Source organism: Muntiacus reevesi, chromosome 7, assembly GCF_963930625.1.
Source record: "Muntiacus reevesi chromosome 7, mMunRee1.1, whole genome shotgun sequence".
Lineage (NCBI taxonomy): Eukaryota > Metazoa > Chordata > Mammalia > Artiodactyla > Cervidae > Muntiacus > Muntiacus reevesi.
In genome coordinates, this window is record NC_089255.1 from 78,517,807 (window position 1) to 78,538,938 (window position 21,132).

The 21,132-nt window shown below is 45.0% G+C and overlaps 1 protein-coding gene across 3 annotated transcripts in view; it reads left to right on the forward strand.

The window, feature by feature from the left end:
* SMOC1 (SPARC related modular calcium binding 1) overlaps window positions 1–21,132 on the forward strand; it is a 140,656-nt gene that overhangs the window by 90,663 nt on the left and 28,861 nt on the right. For 2 of the 3 annotated variants that reach the window (XM_065941108.1, XM_065941109.1), the window contains exons 6-7: window positions 11,025–11,114; window positions 13,051–13,131. In XM_065941108.1, the coding sequence (XP_065797180.1) occupies window positions 11,025–11,114; window positions 13,051–13,131 (171 nt within the window). The remainder of the gene's footprint in view (window positions 1–11,024; window positions 11,115–13,050; window positions 13,132–21,132) is intronic. The other variant, XM_065941110.1, reaches the window with a different exon arrangement.

Below are 21,132 nucleotides of genomic sequence, written 5' to 3' on the forward strand. Positions count from 1 at the left end.
AGAGGAAAGGACCCCCCAGCAACCCCTGAGTTCTGACCATCTGCTGCTAAAACAGTTGAAAGCTGCAGAAGTTGAGAGGAAGGAATTTGGGGTATCCATTGAAGTAGAAAAGTGACTCGGAAGCAAAATGTGATTTAGAGGTGGTGATTTTACCCTGAGCAGCTTTTCCTGGCCCACCAAGGGTCGTGGACTTTCCCGGGGTGCCTCTTTTGGGGGTCCAGATGCTAACAAATGTGGATGATTTGAGGGAGTTTCCAGGATAACCTAACACAGAGTCAGGGACTGGTCCTAAGCTCCATTGCTTATGAGGTGCAGTAAAGATGTTCTCGGCCTCCAGCGGGGTGTTGGTGGGGCAGGTGAAGAATGGGGGAGTAGTAGGAGAGGACTTAGACAATGATTTCTGGCAGTTTCTGGGAACTTTTTCTTTGGAGCGCCTAGGATACATGGCCAATGAAAATTTAGGGTCACTGGGAGTTTTCTGCAGTTTGCTCTTTTCTTACTTCTAAGAGCTCTGGGAGTGAGCAGTGTAAGGAAAGTGAGAGAGGAATAAAAACATATAGAAAACTGCTCTCTTTTCTTCACGTGCTCCTGTATTTGGCAAGCCAGTCTTGGAGAGAAGCGGAACTTCCAAAATTCAACTCGTAGAGACTTCTTTTATTGCGCCCCCCGCCCCCCCACCACCTCACTGCCCCTCCACTGACTGCTCCATAGTATGTGTTCCAAGTGAAGAATGAGTCATAGTTATTTTTTCAGAGTCCGTCTCTGGGTCTCAGTTTTGAGGATCTCTCACAGTGTTTGGTCTACAAGTGATGCCAGCTTGGAGACCTTTGTCTCTCAAATGGTGGAGCTAGCAGCACTTCCCCTCAGGGCTGAGGGATGTGCTTAGGGCAGGGGTGATGGATGGTAGGTCTCCCAGATGAAGGGGCTCGTGTGGTCTCTAGCCTCCGCCCTCATGGGGGTTAAGTACACCTGAAGGGATTTTCTTGCATTGCCTCAAACCTGGTTGAGGTGTGCAGAGCCAGCCGTCTCAGAGCATCCTATACACAGAATGTCACCCTGTTCACGTATCATTCACCTCTTTCCAGCCACCTCTTTTTTCTCTTCTCTCAGCCCAGAGAAGGCAGCCAGATCCATAGGTGATCTGTCAGCCTTGCCACCAGCTGGCTTAAGTCTGATTACCTTCCAGCCTGGGCTGGATTTGAATGGAGATGGGCAACCGATGACCTCTACGTGTTGACCTCGGCTCACATTGGATTTCCCTGTAGAGAACCATTCATTCTGATGCATGCCTGCTACAAACTGCACCTAAGTAGCTCCAGGCCCATGAGATGCAGCTCTTTCCCCCTCTGCATGCAGGTTGCTGCTGCTGTCTGTTGTCCGAGCCACCCTGACCCAGCCTGGCATATCAGTATATCTGCTTCAAAGAGATCAGTTGCAGAAGGGGTGTGCACGAGTGTACTTGAGTGTTCACGTGTGCCCCTCGTCTCCCACTACCCACTGTTCATTACTCCCCCAGCAGGGAGTAACTCCATCTACTCAACTGCCCGCTCTGCATCTCAGCCCCTATCCTGTGGTCTCCAAAAGAAAGTTTATGAATGGAGGATACCTGATTTCCAAGGAGTGGAGAGGAAACGGGGTTTGTGATCTGGAAAAGCCCTCTAGCCGTGGATTCTAACGAGTCCCCCAGTGTTGTTAATGACCACTGGTGTTTCATACTTGGCTGTTTTGTTCTTTCATTCAACAAATATTCACTGAGACTTCAGTGCCAGCTTTATTACAGTCCCTGAGGACCCAGTGATGGGTGAAATGTAAGGGCCCTCAGCTCGTGGAGCTCACACTCTGATGGTCTTAGCCTCTTCTTGTCGAAGGCATCGTCATGGAGGGGAAGCCTCCTGGAGGAGCACAGACTTCTAGATGCTGGGATACTGGGAAGCAGGGGAGGGATGGCAGTGGCTCCTCCAAATGCCCTGGCCTGTAGCCCCCAGGGTTAGAGCCTCTAAGGAGAGACCCTTGGAGGAGGCTGCCTGGGAAGCATGGTCCAGTGGCAAGTTCTTGATTCTTCTGCCTGTTACCTTTGTGAGGCTCCCGAAGTCTAGGGGACGGCTCCGAGCTTGTCTGGCCACTGAAGATATGTTCCTTGGCTGAATGAGTTCAGTTCCAAGTGTGGCCCAGCAAGCTGGAGGGAGGCAGGGATTTCGGCCTGTGGGTGGACAGGCCTTGGGGCCACACCTGAGCCACTTCTTCAGCCCTAAGCGCCACGTAGCCCCTGTGGTCAAGGCCAAGGAGTTGTCCCTCTCCATCCTGTTGCACCTGTTGAAGGAAAGCCATGAGGCTTAAGGGCTGCTTATTCTAAAATTTATGTGGAAAGGCAATGGTGTTGTTGTTTAGTCCTCAAGTTGTGTCCTGACTCTTCCCCACCCAATGGGCTGCAGCACGCCAGGCTTCCCTGTCCCTTACTATCTCCAGAGAAGGCAATGGTACTAGAGTAGCTGAAACAATTTTTAAAAAGAAAGTGAGAGGAATCTCTGTATGTTATTTTTTTTTTAAACCAAGAGATCTTTAATATTTTACTCCCTTCTTGACCCTTTATGAATTTTCAATCCATGCTTTCCTTTGGTCATCTAAACAAATGTGGTGACTCCATATTTTTAAATGTCTATTTTATTCTTTTTTAAATTCATTTTTGACTTAGTTTTTTAAGAGTAGTTTTAGGTTCACAGAAAAATTAAGAGGAAGGTCCAGAAATTTTCTATATGCCCCCTGTCCCCACACATGTCACCTTCTCCACCATCAACACCCCCCACCAGAGTGGGTACCTTTGTTACAGCTGATGAACCTAAATTGACACATCATTAACACCCAAAGTTCACAGTTTATATTAGGATTCACTCTTGGTGTCGTATACTCTGTGGGAATAGACACACATGTAGTTGTATCCACCATTATAGTATCATACAGAGTATTTTCACTGTCTGTTGACCCAGGGATCAACAGAACAGAACCGAGAACCCAGAAACAGACCTATACAAGCTCAGCAAACTGATTTTTGAAATGTGCAAAAGGAATTCAGTGGAGTAAAGATAGTTCTTTCAACAAATGGTGCTGTAGCAATTGGGCACCCAGTAGACAAAAACAAAAGCAACTCCCCAAGACCTTCAGCCTAAACCTCACACCTCATACAAAAATTAACTCAAAATGGATCTTGGGCTTAAATGTAAAATCTAAAGCTATTAAAACTTTTACAAGAAATCATAGGAGAAAATTTTTAGAACTTATAGGTAGGTGAACCTTGAGCTTTAGTGTTTTAGAATACCAAACATGTGATTCAAAATTTTTTTAAATTGACAAATTGGACTTAACCAAAATTGAAAACTTGCTTTCAAAATATCTTGTTAAGGAAATTAAAAACTGCAGACTTGGAGAAAATACTTACAAACCACCTATCTGACAGAGGACATATGAACATATAAAGAATGCTAAAAAACTTAACAGTGGAAAAACAATTTAATTTAAAAATGGACAAAATACATGAATAAGCTTTTCACCTAAGCACATATGCAGAAGGCAAATGAACACACAAAAAGATGTTCAATGTCATTACTTATAAAAAGTGCAAATTAGCCAGCAAGGACTACTGCATAGCACAGGGAACTAGACTCAGTATTATGCAATAATACTGGGAAAAGAATCTGAGAAATCTATAAGGGAAAAGAATCTGAGGAAGAATATGCATATATGTGCATAACTGAATTGCTGTGCTGTGCACCCAAAGCTTACATGATATTGTAAAACAGCTATACTTTGATCAAAAATTTTAAAGTGCAAATTAAGAACATGATCAGATATCACTACACAGCTATTAGAAGAGCTAAAATAGTGACAATACCAAATGTCACTGCAGAGGAACTGGATCTTTCATAAATTGTTGATAAGAATGTAAAATGATATAGCCACTCTGGAAGATACTTTGGAAGTTTCCTAAAAAAGTAAACAACAAAACATATACTTACCATATATAATCTAGTGATTGCACTCCTGATTATTTATTCCAGAGAAATGAAAACTTATGTCCACAGAAAAACCTGTACACAAATAGTCACAGCAGCTTTATCTGTAATAACCAAAGGTGAAAACAACCCAAATGTCCTTCAATGGGTGAAACAAACTGAGGTGCATCCATTCCATGGAATACTACTCAGTAACATAAAGGAACACTCTGTTGACACATGTAGCAACAGCTGGATGGATTTCAAGGGCATTATGCAGAGTGAAAAAGTCCAACCTCCAGAAATCGTCCACTGCATGATTCCATTTATATAACATTCTGAAAATGACAAAATTATAGAGATGGAGAAAGGGTTAGTGGTTACCAGGGGTGAAAGATGAGGTGGAGAAGGGAAAGTGTGATTATAAAAGGGTAGCACATGGGATATCTTTGTAGTGATGGACAAGTTCTATATTTTGATCATGGCGGGTGGTTACATGAATCTGCACATGGATAAAATCGCATAGAGCTACATACTGCCCACCCAACCAGACACTCAGAAACAAGTACATGCAAAACTGGTGGGATGTGAATAAGGTCCCTGGATTATAGCAATATCAATTTCCTGATTTTGATATTATACTATTATGATGTTGTCTATATGATTATATTAACTGTAAAGATGCGACATTGGAGGAAACTGGATGAAGGGTACATGGGACCTCTCTGTTTGCAATTACCTGTTGCAAAGTCATTTCTAGTCTAAAAAATTAGCCCAGTCTCTGTGTGAACCCAGCTCTGAACCAACTCTGCTGCTGCCAGTGCCACCGACCCCCACGCCCCACCCCTCTCACCACCCTCTTCTTCCATCTCTGGTCTACCCTTTTCACGAACCCTTTGTTTCTCTTCTTACTCAAGAAAATGTGGAGCTTGATGATGTTGGGAACTGCATGCAAAAAGACAGTTTTAAGCTTGTTTTCAATTGTGTTGGGAAGGAAGGTGCAGATGGGTAGGCAGAATGTAGAGCATTGATCTCTCACTCTGGAAAGGACCTGAAGTACTCAGATAACTTCTGTTCTCAAAGGTCAGAATCCAGACAGCTCTGAGCTGAGCCTTGTTGGACATTTCTGAGCCTCGTTGGTCATGGGACCTCAGGAAATGTTGAGGTTAACTAACAATTCCATCCTCCCCCTGGTATGATTTGGGCCAGGTTCTTACGGGACATTTCTGTAAACAGGCACTGTTGTCTCCCTGTGATGCCCGGAATAAGTCGTCTCGACTTTCACACTGGGTCTGAGTCACATGCTGAGGGGGATGATGGCTCTGGAATAAATGTCGTCCCTTCAATAGCAAGAACCTTCCAACACTTCTACTGGGCTGAAGTTTATCTCCATGTCTTGCAGCCTGAATGAATCCAAGAGGGAGGGTGACCAGTGATGGACCAGGGTTTGGGCAGAACCCAAGAATCGAAGGGGACTTGGAATCATTGAGAGACTTTCTGAATCTCGGGATGGGGGTGGTGGTTTCTTTTTCTCTCATTCTCCAAGGCTCCTCAGTATCAAGACCCCAAGAGATGCCATTAATACAGATTCCTCCTCTGGCCCCTTTGACACATTTGCTTTTGAAGGACCTGGAAGAGAAAGCTCTTTGTATGTGGTCAGAATAAACTCATTGTACACCCAAACAATTAACTCCTCAATGGACTTGCCAGCCCCTTGAAAGGCCCGGCCCTGCCTCCTTGGACCTCTTGGGCTCTATTCAGTCCCTTAAGCACACCAATGTTTTGGGGGTTTTGTTTTGTTTTGTTTGTTATTCTGAAAAGTCTTTCCTTGCGAATAGTCAGAGCGGGTCAACATTGTCCTCAGCGCGGCATTTATCTCCACTCGCCAGCGAATGTCAATCAGGAATCAAAAAGCCAAACAGAGGGGGCTTTGAACAGTGTCATTGGGGGTCGAAGTGACTTCCAGCTGTGCGTGGGCCAGGCCTTCTCGCAGGGCAGGGAATTGTGCGGCCACACAAACCCACTGTCTGGATGGGCTTACAGGGCCCGTGCGGGGGCTGCGGCTCTCTGGGGCTGCACCTGCGAGGGGAGGCGTGGTTGGGGGGGCTGGGGAATTTGGGGGAGGCCAGATGCCTGCTCCGGGCCTGAGCAGTTGCCAGCACCTCTTACTCACTGCCTCTGGGGTCTTGAACAAATCACTTCCTTGCGTTGAAGCTCAATCTCTTTTTATCTGCCTGGTGACTTCCTCTGGCCTGGCCAGTGGCAAGAATAGATGAAGAAAGCAACCTGCTAGGAACTCTGAGTCTTACAAAATGTGCTGACACGTATTATTCTTGATCTTGACGTCATCCTTGAGAAATTTTCTCAGGTTTGGCTTATTTTTCTCTGGCTGTTGCTGTTCAACTGCTCAGTTGTGTCTGACTCTTTGCGACCCCCATGGACTGCAGCTCGCCAGGCTCCCCTGTCCTTCCCTATCTCCGGGAGTTTGCTCAGATTCATTTCCGTTGAGTCGGTGATGCCATCTAATCCTCTGTTCCTCTGCTGCCCCCTTCTCCTTTTGCCTTCAGTCTTTACCAGCATCAGGGTCTTTTCCAATGAGTCGGCTCTTCACAATACCCTAAGTCAGCCTTAGGATTTCTTTATTTCTGTGCCCAATCTCAGGACTATGTCATTTAGAATAATGAATGTTATGTTTGTATCTACACATGTCCATGGGATTCTCCAGGCAAGAATACTGGAGTGGGTTGCCATGCCCTCCTCCAGGGGATCTTCCCGACCCAGGGTTCAAACCCTTGTCTCTTATGTCTCCTGCATTGGCAGGAGGGTTCTCTACCACCAGGGCCACCTGTGAAACCCCTATTTTTCTTTAATGTTCCCAAATTTACCTTTTCTCCCTGCAAGAGAAATGATCATCTTTGAATTGGTTTTTTTTCCAGTATTCTATCTTCTTCTCCATCTGGAGGAGTATTATGGCATCAACAAAAAATAAAGTCTTAACTATTGTAGGTCTGTAAGCATCATCAAGAGTGAACATACACACACATGAAATCATCATGTGCTTATGTGTAAACTGAGATTCAGATGTATTTTTCTTTAAGCTCTATGGAAGAGTCTCCCCCCAAATTAAGGACCGCTTGAATAATCTAGCCACTGCTTCCTGATGATGTATCTGTGACGTCTTGGGTACTCTGTCCCTCCTTTGTTTTAAAACCTTATTAAGGTATAATTACACACCATAAAACTTACCCATTGTAAATGTACAATTCAGTGAATTTAGTACATCTGTAGAGAAGTACAGCTGTTACTAGAGAACATTTCCATCACTTCTCAAAGAAACCTTGTACCCATTTATAGTTATATTGACTCTGTCCTTCAGGCAACCATGTATCTGCTTTCTGTCTCTATAGATTTACCTTTACTAGGCATTTTATATAATGGGGTCATACCATGTGTAGTATTTGCGCATGGCTTCTTTTATGTAGTGTAATATTTTTGAAGTTCAGCTATATTATTACATGTATCAGTAATTCATTCCTTTTAATTGCTAAATAATACTCCATTGTATGAATGTATCACAATTTGGTTACCTCTTCACCAATAGAAGAACATCTGGATTATTTCCAGTTTGAGGTTATTAATGAATAATGCTGCTATGAATATGTGTATATATGTCTTTGGGCGGATATGTCTTTATTTTTCTTGGATAGATTTCCAGGAGTTAAATTTCAAGATCGACTGGTAAGTTTATGTTTAATTTTTAAAGAAATTGTCAGACTCTTTTCCAATGTGGCTACCCAATTTTACATTCCCATGAAGAGTGAATGAGGATGTGAGCTCCTCCGTATCCTTTTCACTTGATAGTGTCTTTTTAAAAACTTTTAAAAAGACAGGTACATGGTGGTATCTCATCATGGTTTTAATTTGTGGTTTCCTAACAGTTAATGCTATTGAACGTCTTTTCGGGTATTTATTAGCTGTCCATGCATCTTGGAAATGTCTATTAAAATATTTTACCCATTTTGAAATCAGGCTGTTTGTCTTCTTATTGATTTGTAAGGTTTACTTGATTTTTTATTTTAAAAACTGTCGAATTTTCATGCTGCAAATCCAATTTTGAAAGTAAGCAGTTGGAGAAGATGATTTAACACTAGATGATTTAATGCCTTCTTTAAGAGGCCTGTAGAGTCTTTTATAGCCACAGTGTCCTGAGGCTAGGATGCAGTTATCCTTCACTTTTAGAAGAGGATATCACTGCCCAGAGAAGAAAGCGAGCGGTTCAGTTTATCCAACTTAGTGGATGTAAAGCTGGAGTCTGCACAGTGACCCCACTGGAAACTGGGAGGCCAGGAGTACACGTAGAACCTTTTCTCTCTCCACAGGGCCCAGTGTGGGGCCTGGTGTTGCCCCAGGGCTTGCCAGGAAGCAGGCTTGATGTGGACCTTGGACCCAGGCCTTGGACCTATGTTTGAGAGAAGGGTGCGCTTGTTTGCTGGGTTGGACGCCAGGTGCCCAGGTGCCCGGACGTGATGGTCAGAGGGTCCTGTTGGCGTTGGCTTGGCTCCCCATCCTCGGGGCATGCTGGATTTCACAGGTGGTTCTCCTGGCAGCAGGGCACCTTGTCTTTTCTCACTTCATAAAGGTTTCCAGCTAAGGCCTCCGTGGTGGCAGTGCAGCTGTATGTCTTCACCCTGAGTGATCCTTCCCTGCAGGAAGATTCACTCCCTACACGTGGCTTCACGCTCTGTGGGCTTCTGAACCTGCATCTGGGCAATCGTGGAGGTCCTCAACTTCCCCGGGGCGGGGGGAGACTGGAAACCCTCCTTCCTCTCCTTGAGCAGCAGACTTCTTTGCTGATTGCTGGACCAGATGGGCCGTCCCAGCCTCTCCTGTCAGTGATGGGAGAAATAAACAGAGTATTTTCTGTCTTCCTGCTCCAGAGAGAGAGGGAGATAGCTCTTGGAGTATGGGATGATTTTAATTGAATATCAAGATATCACATAAGCCATTATGCACTTGGCTTGTCACCATTGTCCCTCTGAGAATGTTTGATTTCTCACTTTCCCTTTGTTACCTTTAAGACTTCTGAAAGGAAGCCACCCTGTGTGGAGGGGCTGAGCACGCTGTGCTGGGCTATTCAAGACTGTGAACCCTGCATCCGGCAGGAGCAACCAAATGTGCATTGCAGCTGCCAAAAGACTTCATTCAGTGGTTCATTGAATTCAACGGAAAGGGGTGTTAATAGAGTCGGGGAAGTGATGCTATTTAAAAAAATGACATTGTGTGTTTTTGCACTGTGTTTATTCTCCCTCAATGACTTCCAGATCAAATGTGCAGTTTGGTGTCAAAAGATGACTGTTCAGGACTCTAGTTTGAGGCAAATAAGATATTCAGCTTCATTATTCCTCTCCTCCTTACACATCTCATGTCTGGGGATGATTGTCGGATTGTTTGGGATCACCCTGGCCCCTGTGGGAGTTGGGTCTTACGTCGGCACTTGACACACAGGGTCAGGTGTCACACAACTGTCAGATTGCTGGCCTCCGCCTCCAGCAACGGTCAGGATCTCCATAGCTATTGAATCTTAAGATCCCAGGGCTGGGGTATTGGTGTAAAAAAGGGATCAGCTCTCTGTGTTCTTTCTCCTTCCCCTGATAAGATGCAGGGAAGTCTGCCAAGAGTTCTGGGAGCTCCAAATGGTGGAGGTTGTTATTACTGATGATCTGACTGGCCTTGCAGACGATATGAGAACTTGTATTCTCCATTAATAGTTAATGCTTAGAGAATATAGTGTTTAGTCCCCAAAGATTGCTGGGGGTCTCGGGAAGAAGGGATTGTGTAACCACAGTGTCTGAGACCACAGTGCTCACCTTCCTTCCCCTTGCTGAGGGAGAAAACAGAAAAATCTTGGATCTGTGCATTCTCAATGTAAGTAAAGCTACCTGCTCCCAGCTTTCAACAAAGAGGTGAAAATTGGTTTTGGGGGCACAGAGAACCCTTTCTCTTTTTACATATAAAGTATAGACATACATACGGTACATAAATATGCAGTGCATACAGAGATACAGTGTATCTTTGTTATTAAAATTTCATTAGGAAACTAGTTAAGGAGAAAATGCCTAAAAATGCTCCTTAGATAGACAATAATAAAGCAAAAGTTGAGAAACGCTGTTCAAAATAAAGGTTTGGGGATCTTGTTGAACATAATTCAAAGTCCTGAAAGGTAGATAAAGTCTGCACTCACTCTGACCTGTAGAGGTTCTTGGTCTGCAGACAGAGCTGCCAACACTACTATGACCATAAGCGTTAGGACTTTGTTACTGAGAACTCTGCTCCTAGCATCTGTGTTAGAAATTTCAAAGGAAATCCAGAGTGCAATTACTCATGTTCCCTCTCGTTTTGTCTGCCTCCATCACTCCTTGGAAATTGGTTTCACAGTTAAAAGTGTTCTAAGGATTCCTAATTCTTTTCAGTTCACCATGCTGGAAAGAGAATGGTCCTTCTTGCCCTCACTTTGTTTTTAGATGAGGACGGAAAAATAGCTAGGGGTTTGGGAGGGAATGGTGCCGTGGTCTTTGGTTTTCTTCAAACTCTTCAGTGAGGACCACTAGAAAGGTACTGGGTTGGTACCTTGCACAAGAGGGCAGGAAGGAGCTGGGGACATCAGCACTTGATGCCATAAGTGTGCTGGCATCTCCCAATGTGCCTGGCCAAAGCTGAGGGCTCCTGGGAAGACAGTGCTCCCAGCTTTCCTGGGGAAAGAGCAAGGGCTGACAGTGACCCTGTCACTGCTGCTGCGGAGTCATGAGACGGGGTCCTCCAGAGCCATGATGACTTGGGAACCTTCCCTGGAATGGCGAGCGTGCACCTGGATTTGTCTTACTGTTGGTGTCTCTTCTCTGATTCTCTTTTCTTTCTTGCTCTTTTCTTCTTTCTTTTCTTTTTCTTTGATCTGTTCCTTGGGACTTGGCCGGGCCATGTGCAAACCCCAACCATTCAACAGTGCTGGAGAGTAGATAGTATTTACCTCAATAATGGTAGTCTCCTTTCGATTCTTTTTAACCCTCAATTCAGATGACGGGTCTAAGCCGACACCCACGATGGAGACCCAGCCGGTGTTCGATGGAGACGGTAAGCTCCTGTATTACTTCAGATTTGGGAAGGTTCTTTCCTTCGGATGTTTGTTTAAGCTTTACTATTATTTTTTTTTTTCCTTTTTTAATTTCAATTTTTCCCGGTTTAAGCTGGGCTGTTTTTAACGTTTTAAAAAAATGCAAACCCTCCCAGGAACTAGTACACCCTCTGCTTTTGGAAAGGCCCTCTGTTCTCCCCAGGCTTCCTGCCTGGCTGCTAACATCCAACAATAACACAGCCTGGATGGACCTTGCAAACTGCCAAGACCGAGGAGCCATGGCTGAGTAAGACAGGCCGGCAGCATCATCCTTCTAAATGAGTCAGCTCTTACAAGTCCTTGTAGCGCTGTGTGCCCGACATTGTACGAGGCCTGTGGGCGACGAAGGAGAAATAGATAAGATGAAAGCCTTTGCTCTCAACAGAGTGGCAACTATTGGAGAATTTATGTATGAAGCTACATGGCCTCAGTTTTATTTCTTCTGTGATAGACATTTCCAGAAGAAAGAGATCACAGTGGTCTGGGAAAAGATTCTGTGAAGAGAGGGAACTTGAGCTGGATCTGAAAATATGAGGGAAGAATCAGGGTGTTCCAGGCAGGAACAAAGGAGGGAGTATGGTGGAAACAGAGTGTAATGAGGAAAGTCACAGGAAAGAGACTGGTGCATGGAGTTGGTTTGGCTGACTTGTAGGGACCGTGAGAGTTGAGTCAAAACATTGGGGGAAGAGAAATTCTAGATCAAGAGAAATTGCGATGGTTGGTGGCAAAACAGGCTGGGTATCTCTGGAGGTCTGAGGAGCGGACAGCTGGAACTTGGGTGCAGAAGGCTGGCTTCAGTTTGAGTTTGAGCTGCTCGGGGCCTACATCCTTCAGTGTGCTTTGCTAAATACTCCAGGTTCCCATGACGGGGAGCAGGAAGCTTGGCAGAGTGCAGTTTCTAGAAAGCCTGAGATGTGGCACTCAGTGCAGTATTCAGCAACCTTTTAGCAGCTTTCAGTTGAGTGTATCCCTAAAACTGGACAGTGAGACAGAGAAACAAAAAGAAGTGATGCCACTTGTTGAAACTGTTGGCTCAGGATGGCCCTAGCCCAGGTTCAGCTCTAGACAGAAACAGAAGATAGACTTTGCAGCTGGCCATGGAGTGGAACACATGTGTGTTCATGCCTAAAAGTTCAAATGTTTCTGTGATCCACAAATGTCCTAGATCATTGGGGAGTCTGGGACCCTGGACCCTGTGCAGTCTGGATAGGAAATGGAGACCACGTCAACTTGGAAGACCTTTCCAATGTACTCATGAAAGGTCTCATCTCCAGTGCTCAGGGGCATCCTCAAATTTCCACAGCACCTGTCCACTGGGTGACCCCAGCCCTGGAGAGCCTGATGGCCTCCTGGAGCTCTCTGGATGAAGAATTCAGCCTCTGTTTGATGAGAAACCATTTGAAAAGAGAGTGAAGCACACATTAGACCCATTACTTTCTTTCCCATATGTGGAGCAGAGTCTCAGCAAGCTAAAATCTGCTGTGGCTCAGCTGTTTCTTCCAAAATGGTCTCTGTGGTTTTTTTGGCATTGGTTTGTTGATTTATTTCCTTTAAATCTTCTTCCAGGGAAGCAGCTGAGAGAGACTTGGCTTGGCCCGTTTTCCTTACCTCCTGGGATAATATTTTTATTCCTGGATGGAGTGGCTCAATGCCTCTGGACTCTGACCACTCTGCCTCCCAGCACAAGAGGCCCTGGCTGGCTCCTCTGAGCTGATGGAGACGAGCTTCCATAGGGAGGAAGCAAGAGGGTGTTGGGATGAGGTGGACATGGGATGAGGGAGATGGCTCTATCTTTGGTGCCTCAGGCTTTTAAAAAGTCTAGAGTGTTACATCCCAAGTTTCATACTCTCTGTTGCCCAGACTTTATTTTCTCTCTTCTTTTTTTTTTTTTTCCAGAAATCACAGCTCCCACTCTCTGGATTAAACATTTGGTAATCAAGGACTCCAAACTGAACAACACCAACATAAGAAATTCAGGTAAATTGCCTTGGATTATGTGCATGCCTGGTCTATCCATGGGTGCCACATGGTTACTCCATGACTGTCCCTGTGTGGGGCTGGGCAAGTCATTTCACCGTTTCGGCCTTCAGTTTCTTCCACAGCTGTAAAATGAGGAGATGAGATGAGTTAACCTCTTCCAACTTTAATTGTCTTCAGTTAGGACTCAGGGATCATCTTTCATAAGTAGTCAATTCTTTTAGCTAAAAAAAAATAGTTTGATGGTATGTTTTAATATTTTAATTGACTTTCTGTGTGCAATGCATAAGAATTTGGAAGAAGAATGGCTGGGCATAGAGAAGTTGGACTTCAAACCTTAAGAACCTTGGATCGATGTGTTTTTAAGGCTCTAACTAACTGCCTACAATCACGTCTTTGCTAATCTGATCTTTCAAGATCTTGTAAGTGCCCAGGTTTTAGTACTGGTTGAACCCTTGTCATTGTAGTTTAGTTCCTGAGTTGTGTCCAACTCTTTTGCGAACCCCTGGACCGTAGCCCACCAGGCTCCTCTGTCCATGGGGTTTCCCAGGCAAGCATACTGGCATGGGTTGCCATTTCCTTCTCCAAGAGCTCTTCCTGACCCAGGGATCAAACTCACGTCTCCTTTATTGGCAGTCGGATTCTTTAGCATTGAGACACCAGGGAAACCGGAATCCTTATAGAAAGGTAATAATTTCTGAAGAGTGATCAGATTATAGAGTTCATTTATCATCAGTGAAGACCAAAGTTGATTAAGTTCATTTACCATCAGCAGAAACTAGATGTCCATCAATGTGTTATTAACAGACCCAATTTATTTCTCTACCGGGGGGACTTATTCTTCTTTCAGCCTCAGACTTCATTCTGAGAAATGGCACTTGGCATATTTCTGCCTGGTTATTGAGTTTAGCCATATCATCTTTTCCTGATAGATAGCAAGGACTGTGAACTAAAGATATATCCCTTTCATCTGGCAGGCAGAGTTTTGATGACCACCAGTGAATGAGTAAGCTGTCTTTGCCCTCCTTTTGGTTATCTGTATAGTATGCCAGCTTTGTCCTAAAGGTTGTGGACACTGGGGTGCATGGAACGTGAGGTGAAGTCACATGGCATTGGTTGATTTTCTCTGCTGAGTACCTCGGCCCATGTCTGGTTCTCTGTTTGATAGAAGCTGGAGGAGACCTGGGATACTGGGGTGGGAAGGAGCCCATCCTGTGGGCCAGAGTCTTTGATAGAACAGGGGCCTCGGTCAAAACACAGATTGTGGGTTCTCTTTCTGGCTCCAACACTTACTGAAGTCAAGTAAAGCCAAATCAAGTGAAGTCAAACACACAGTGAGGTCACATGCCTCCCTCCCTCCCTCCCTCCCTCCCCACCAAGCCTCAGTGCTCAGCTGGAAGAATAATCTCTCCTTTAAAGGATGGTAAGTAAGGTTAACTAAGTTAGTCTGTATAGTACTTAACCAATGCTTGAGTAAGTGATAAAAGTAAGTGCATGGTAAATTGTAACTACAATTGTGTTTATTACTATCATCATCATTGGTAGGAAAAATGGGACTGTAAAGAATCCGCTTGCAATGTGGGAGACCTGGGTTCTATCCCTGGGTTGGAAAGATTCCCCTGAAGAAGGGAATGGCTACCCACACCAGTATTCTGGCCTGAAGAATTCCATGGACTCTATCTATAGTCCATGGGTGGCAAAGAATCGGACACGACTGAGCGACTTTCACTTTTCACTGTCAATGATACTGCTTATAGTGAGAATTCCTTAATCTGGAAAGAATTTGTAATTTCATCTTAAGCAAAAGCATCTATTAGGAAGCTTCTTCTTAGACCTTTCCTCCACTCCTTCCTCACTGTTAAGCAAATAATGGTAAGTCAAAGAGAAGTCTTTTGGTACTTGTGGTATCTGTAAGTGGTACCTGCAAAAAGTCCCCAGTAGGGGGCTCACTTCTCATCCGGTGACCAAGGGGTAGATAGGAGGGAGAGCTCTCTCTGAAATTATATGGTACATTTTGCCTGAAACATTTGACCGTTAGCAATTGCTTTTGTGATTCTTTTCACTGGTGTGTGCTATGTTGCTTCAGTCATGTCCGACTCTTTGCGACCCCATGGACTGTAGCCTGCCAGGCTCCTCTGTCCATGGGTTTCTCCAGGCAAGAATACTGGAATGGGTTGCCATGCCCTCCTCCAGGGGATCTTCCCAACCCAGGGATCAAACCCCATCTCTTCTGTCTCCTGCTTTGGCAGTCGGGTTCATTACTACTGGCGCCACCTGGGAAGCCCTTTTTTCACCTACCAGTGATTAATTTCTCTATCGGCGCTATACTCTGTGAAGGCAAGGGCTTCAGTGCCTGTGTGTTATATCTGAATAGAGAATTTCACTTAACGTGTTTGATTGCTTTGGAGAAGGATGCAGCAGAAAGGATCATCATCAATAAAGACAGAATCATCACTGTCATCATAGCTATCAGCTACCTGTATCAGCCATGTATTCTCTTTGAGCATCGCCATAACACTATGAGATAAGTGTTGTCATCCTTATCTTACAGATGAAGAGTCAAAGGCCAAGAGAGAGGAAGTAACTTGTCCTGGTTCACAGCTAGTAAGTGGTTCATTTTAGTTCAGTTTAGTCACTCAGTCATGTCCAACTCTTTGCAACCTCTTGGAGCATGCCAGACCTCCCTGTCCATTACCAACTCCCGGAGTTTACTCAAACTTACGTCCATTGAGTCGGTGATACCATCCAGACATCTCATCCTCTGTCGTCCCCTTCTCCTCCCACTTTCAGTCTTTCCCAGCATCACGGTCTTTTCAAATGAGTACGTTTCTTCCCATCAGGTGGCCAAAGTATTGGAGTTTCATCTTCAGCATCAGTCCTTCCAATGAATATTCAGGACTGATTTCCTTTAGGGTGGACTGGTTTGATCTCCTTGCAGTCCAAGGGAGTCTCAAGAGTCTTCTCCAACACCACAGTTCAAAAGCATCAATTCTTAAGTGCTCAGCCTTCTTTATTGTCCAACTCTCACATCCATACATGACTACTGGAAAAACCATAGCTTTGACTAGATGGACCTTTGTAGTAAGGGGTAGGGCTGAAGAAAACAATTTCTCTGGGAATAGAGTGGCCTATTTCTTTCTGTGTAATGAAGGGCAATGTCAAGTTTGATGATGTTTGCTTCCATTCAAGTCCTTCTTTCCACTCCTTCTTCCCCTGCGTAGTTCTCAACTGCATGAGTATGGGGTCATGCTGAGAAATGGTTTTCAGTTAGGTACAACCCCCTTCCTTTTATCAGAGGGGCCCAGTCACCTAAGTTTTCCATGGTTGGCTCCATTTATGTCTGTGAGGTTGGCATGTAGGACAGGATAGTTGGGAGACAGCTAAAGTCTCCAAGGGAGAAGGTGAGACCAGTGATCATTATCAAAGATTGATACCGTGGGCATTTTCTAAGAAACTGGGACTTTCTCCATCATGGTCAAGTGGTAGTGCTGACAGAGTGCCTGCCAACCTTTTTGATGTAATTCTGTGTGGAGGAAACCATGTCTCATAGGTGCCTAATAGGTTGGCAAAAGGCTTCTTAACTGATTTTGCAAATAAAGTTTTATTGGAACACAACCATGTCCATTTATTTATGTACCATCATCTATGGCTATTTCCATGCTGTAACTGTCAAGCTGAAGAGTTGTGTCAGAGACCGTTTGGCTTACAAAACCTAAAATATGATCTGATCCTTTACAGAAAAAAAGTGTGCTGGCCACTGGTATGTGATTGTTGCTCAGTAGCTAAGTGGTGTCCAAGTCTTTGTGGCTCCATGGACTGTCACCCACTCTCCTCTGTCCATGAGATTTCCCGGGCAAGAATACTGGAGTGGGTTGCCATTTCCTCCTCCAGGGGATCTCCCCAACCCAGGGCTTGAACCTATGTCTGCTGCATCGGCAGGTGGATTCTTTACCACTGAGCCACCAGGGAAGCCCATATAAGATTGAAGTAGAAGCATTTGAGTGGGATTGTGAATAGAAGTGTGTCTTTCTTGCATTTTGTGGTCTCTTTCTTAGAAGTAGGGGCTGTGTCTCCTGAGATGTTTCTTGATGTGCCCTGGGAAGCCTGCATTAGCATAAAATTCTTTAGGTGGCTCACATAGCACTTTACCCTCTCATGGGAGCTTTAACATCCTTTCCTGTGCATTCTCTCACAAGTGGGTTGCCCAGAAAGCATCCTGAGGCTTGGCCTTCATAGGTGGGAGGGTAGGGAATCTTTTGTATACAGAAGAGCTCAACCATGTAATGGCATGAGCATGGTCTTTGGTATCAGGCAATTCTGTGGATGTGAGAGTTGGGCCCTAAAGAAGGCTGAGTGCTGAAGAATTGATGCTTTTGAACTGTGGTGTTGAAGAAGACCCTTGAGAGTCCCTTGGACTGCAAGGAGATGCAACCAGTCCATCCTAAAGGACATCAGTCCTGGGTGTTCATTGGAAGGACTGATGCTCAGGCTGAAGCTCCAATCCTTTGGCTACCTGATGCAAAGATACTGGGAAAGATTGAAGACAAGAGGAGAAGGGAACAACAGAGGACGAGATGGTTGGATAGCATCACCAACTCAATGGATATGAACTTGAGCAAGCTCCGGAAGATGGTGATGGATAGAGAAGCCTGGTGTGCTGCAGTCCATAGGGTCGCAGAGTCGGACACCATGGAGCAACTGAACAACAACAGTAGAACTGGTTTCTGATACTTGCTTCCTACCGAGAGGCTGGGTGACCTTGAGAAAGTTAATAATTAACTACCCTGAACCTTGATTTCCTTGTTTATTAGATTAAGTCATTAATGCCTTGCAGCATTTTTCTGAGAATTCGGTGTATCTAAAATGCCTGGCACACTGTAGGAGCACATAAATTATTGGAAAAAACCTCAGTGGACTGCCTTGTTGTATTGTGTTAGCCACTTTTCACATGATTTCACTTGGTCTGATGAGAAGTCACATAGACTTGAATGATAACCTGTCTGGGTCTGGGCTCTAGAATGAACAGCAACTTCTGCGTGGGGCCCCTGGGACACTTTCCCATTAGAGTTTGATGAAAGATTCTGAGTCCAGAGAGCTTCCACCCACACCCCTGGGGAGGTTGGAGTGGGACTCTGTGAGCCGACTGAGTGAGCACTCTCCTCCTCAGCTCTCTCTTTCCCAGAGGCAAAAAGGCCATCCCAGTTTCTTTTACACCCCAAACATCCTTCTTTCACGCTCAGACCCTGTGACGCCAGGTTTGGTTTCTGGCCTGGGGACTGTTGACGTTGGAAAAGTTCCACCGGGCAGCTGAAGTTTTGCAACAACATGACACTTATGCCTACAGACTTATCCTGTCTCCTTCCCTCCTCCTGAAGGTTTTGGTCCCTGTTTTTAAGGCTTTGTCATAGGCTTATCATGGTCAGGGTCACCCTCTGAGTACGTGGCAGGGTCCACAGCAGCAAGTTTGCCTGTTGAACTTCTGTTTGATTCTTGCCTCCTTTCTACCAGGAGTTCTTCTTGCAACCAGGCAGACAATGTACCTAGTGGCTAACATCCTAGAACTTGACAGCGAGCATCTTCTCCTATACACATGTTGGCCAGAGACTCTGCTTTTATAAGAAAACAGACTTTTGCTGAGGTTTTGGTACCAGGGGCTAGTGACCAAAGCATTTCTTATTATAACTAGATTTTTTAAAAAAGTGTAATCACTTACATGTTAGAGAAGAAAGTACAGAGATCCAAGAAATGACAAAAACTAGGCTTCATCTCATCCTTCATCCATATCTTAACTGCTTAAAATTTTGCTACATGCGGACACGTTCCTACAGCATGTGATTTATAAAAGTGTTTTTTTCCCTCTCTCTCTTTCTGTGTGACAAAATTCTGTGCTTTCTCCTCCGGGAAAATATTCTCTCTCAGGAAATGTGGTCGTGTGAACCTTCACTCTTCTGTTCATGCAGACGATGGCCTGAAGGCGTGTACTACAGCCCTTTCCCTCTTTCCTGGCCTGGTACCCACCGGTGGCCACCTGTGAGGTCATATGACTTCTTTCCTCCCTCTCCCATCTCTTTCTTTCCTTTATCTCCATCTTTTCTAGTTAACGTCATGATCTGATCTGACTTCATGGGGCCCTAGCACCTGGCCCTGTGGGTTCAATTCAAATGGACTGTGTCTTTCCTTCCTCACCTGCTTGCCTGGCAGACCTTCCTTCTGTCCATCTGCAAATGCAACAGCTGCTGGTAACTCTGCTCCCGGGAGACAAGCCACCAGCGGGGACACAAGCGGAAATGCATTTCTTATACGTCTGTTGTGACCGTGACCCCTGCCCTCCTTGATTGTGACAGTGTTTGCCTCAGTCACCATCCGAGTCACAAGTAAGCTGTTTTCAGCATCCTGTCCTGACCTGCCAGGGTCAGAACAGTGCTCTCCTAGGCCTACTTTGGGCCCCTTGGTCACCTTTTGGATACTCTTCCCTTACCTGGAAGTTCCTGCCGGGGTGGCTGCTCCTAGAACTGGGACCTGGGGTCACAGAGGCAATAGCACCTCCTGGCTGGATCCCCCACCCCCCAAACCAGCGCTCTTGGGCTGCCCAGAAACCGCGGGGTGACGTAATGACCTGAGGCCTGGAAAAATAAACAGTTTTCAGGGAAACCAGCGGTAGCCGTTGTAAGCAAATACCCCACAGCCACCTGGAGACTCGCACATGACGTGATTGGAAGGAAGAATGAGTAATCCACTAACGTTAGCAGCCGCGGATGGGGCCGGGCTGGTGTGCATTTAAAATATCTATATAAAAACAAATCCTTGATGTTTATTTCTATCACTGGCCTTCTGGATGTCTGCCCATGTATCTTCTGCAGGTGTCTTGGTTCATCATGGCCAGTAGAATAAAAGCCAGGGGTGGGGATGGGTGGTCATTCTTATGACTTTCTCTTTGACAACAAAGGCCTTTCTCAAGTTCTCCCTTTGCTAAGAGGATCTGAAACACATTTGGAGGCCCCAGAGAGCCTAGCCTCACAGTCCATTTTAATCTTGCTTTAAGATTAGTTCTCCCAGTCACTTTGCTCCTTTACCCCATGTTGTCTGTTTGGAACATAGAGGTGCAGTGTGACTGGGAGGGGTCTGGAACTTGCTCCACTAGCAAAGATTTTATTGAGTTTGTATGCTTGCGGTATTAAGAGCAAACCCACCGCATGCTAATGTTCTACTTTTGGCCTCTGCTGCTGGAAAAAAAAAAAAGAAAGAAACCTTAATCGAAGGCCCTGCTGAGATAATTGTAATTGACTTCTTCCAACTTGTTAGAAGTCAGCTGCCATCTCTGCTTTGGTCTGAGCAGCCTCATTCTGTGTTTATTTGTAAGAAGACTTTGGAAGTAGACAGGGTATATAGTTTATGAGCACACTCATATGTGCAGTGTTATTGTTTGGAGGAGAAGAGTGGAGTTATGATACTTTATTTGACAAATTAAAAAAGATCTCTCTTCCATCTCCCCCTTCTACGACCTCTCCTTTCTTCTCACCTGAATTTTTATTTGCTAGCTCTTGTCCTTAAAGGAAGAGCTTGTCAGGTCAAGGTCAGTGAAGTTAGTGAGAAAACTACAAAGATGCCAGCTTCCCACTTCTTAGTACTTATTGCAAAACCGCTGTGCAGAGTTTCATATTCTTTTTGGTGGAAGGGTCATATGAGCTCGCTGAGTGCATGAGTCAATAGAGATGGCGCCTTTTCTAAAATTCGAGTGGCTGTGAGTCAGTGATGCTTTGGGGAAAAAGTTTAAAAAAAGTGCCTATATGCTATATTGGGACAGTCCATCCCAGAAGCTACTAGAAGAAGTAGCTTCTGTAGAATTTAGATCTTGTTTTCCTCCAGTTCTCAGTTGCTGTCTGTGTGGGAAGACAGAGGGTACGACTTCAGACAACAGTGAATCGTGCATGGCCATTTTAGGTGCCCCGGAGAGAAATTATTTAGACAGGCTGGTTGGTTTGTAATTTTCCCTTACGCCTC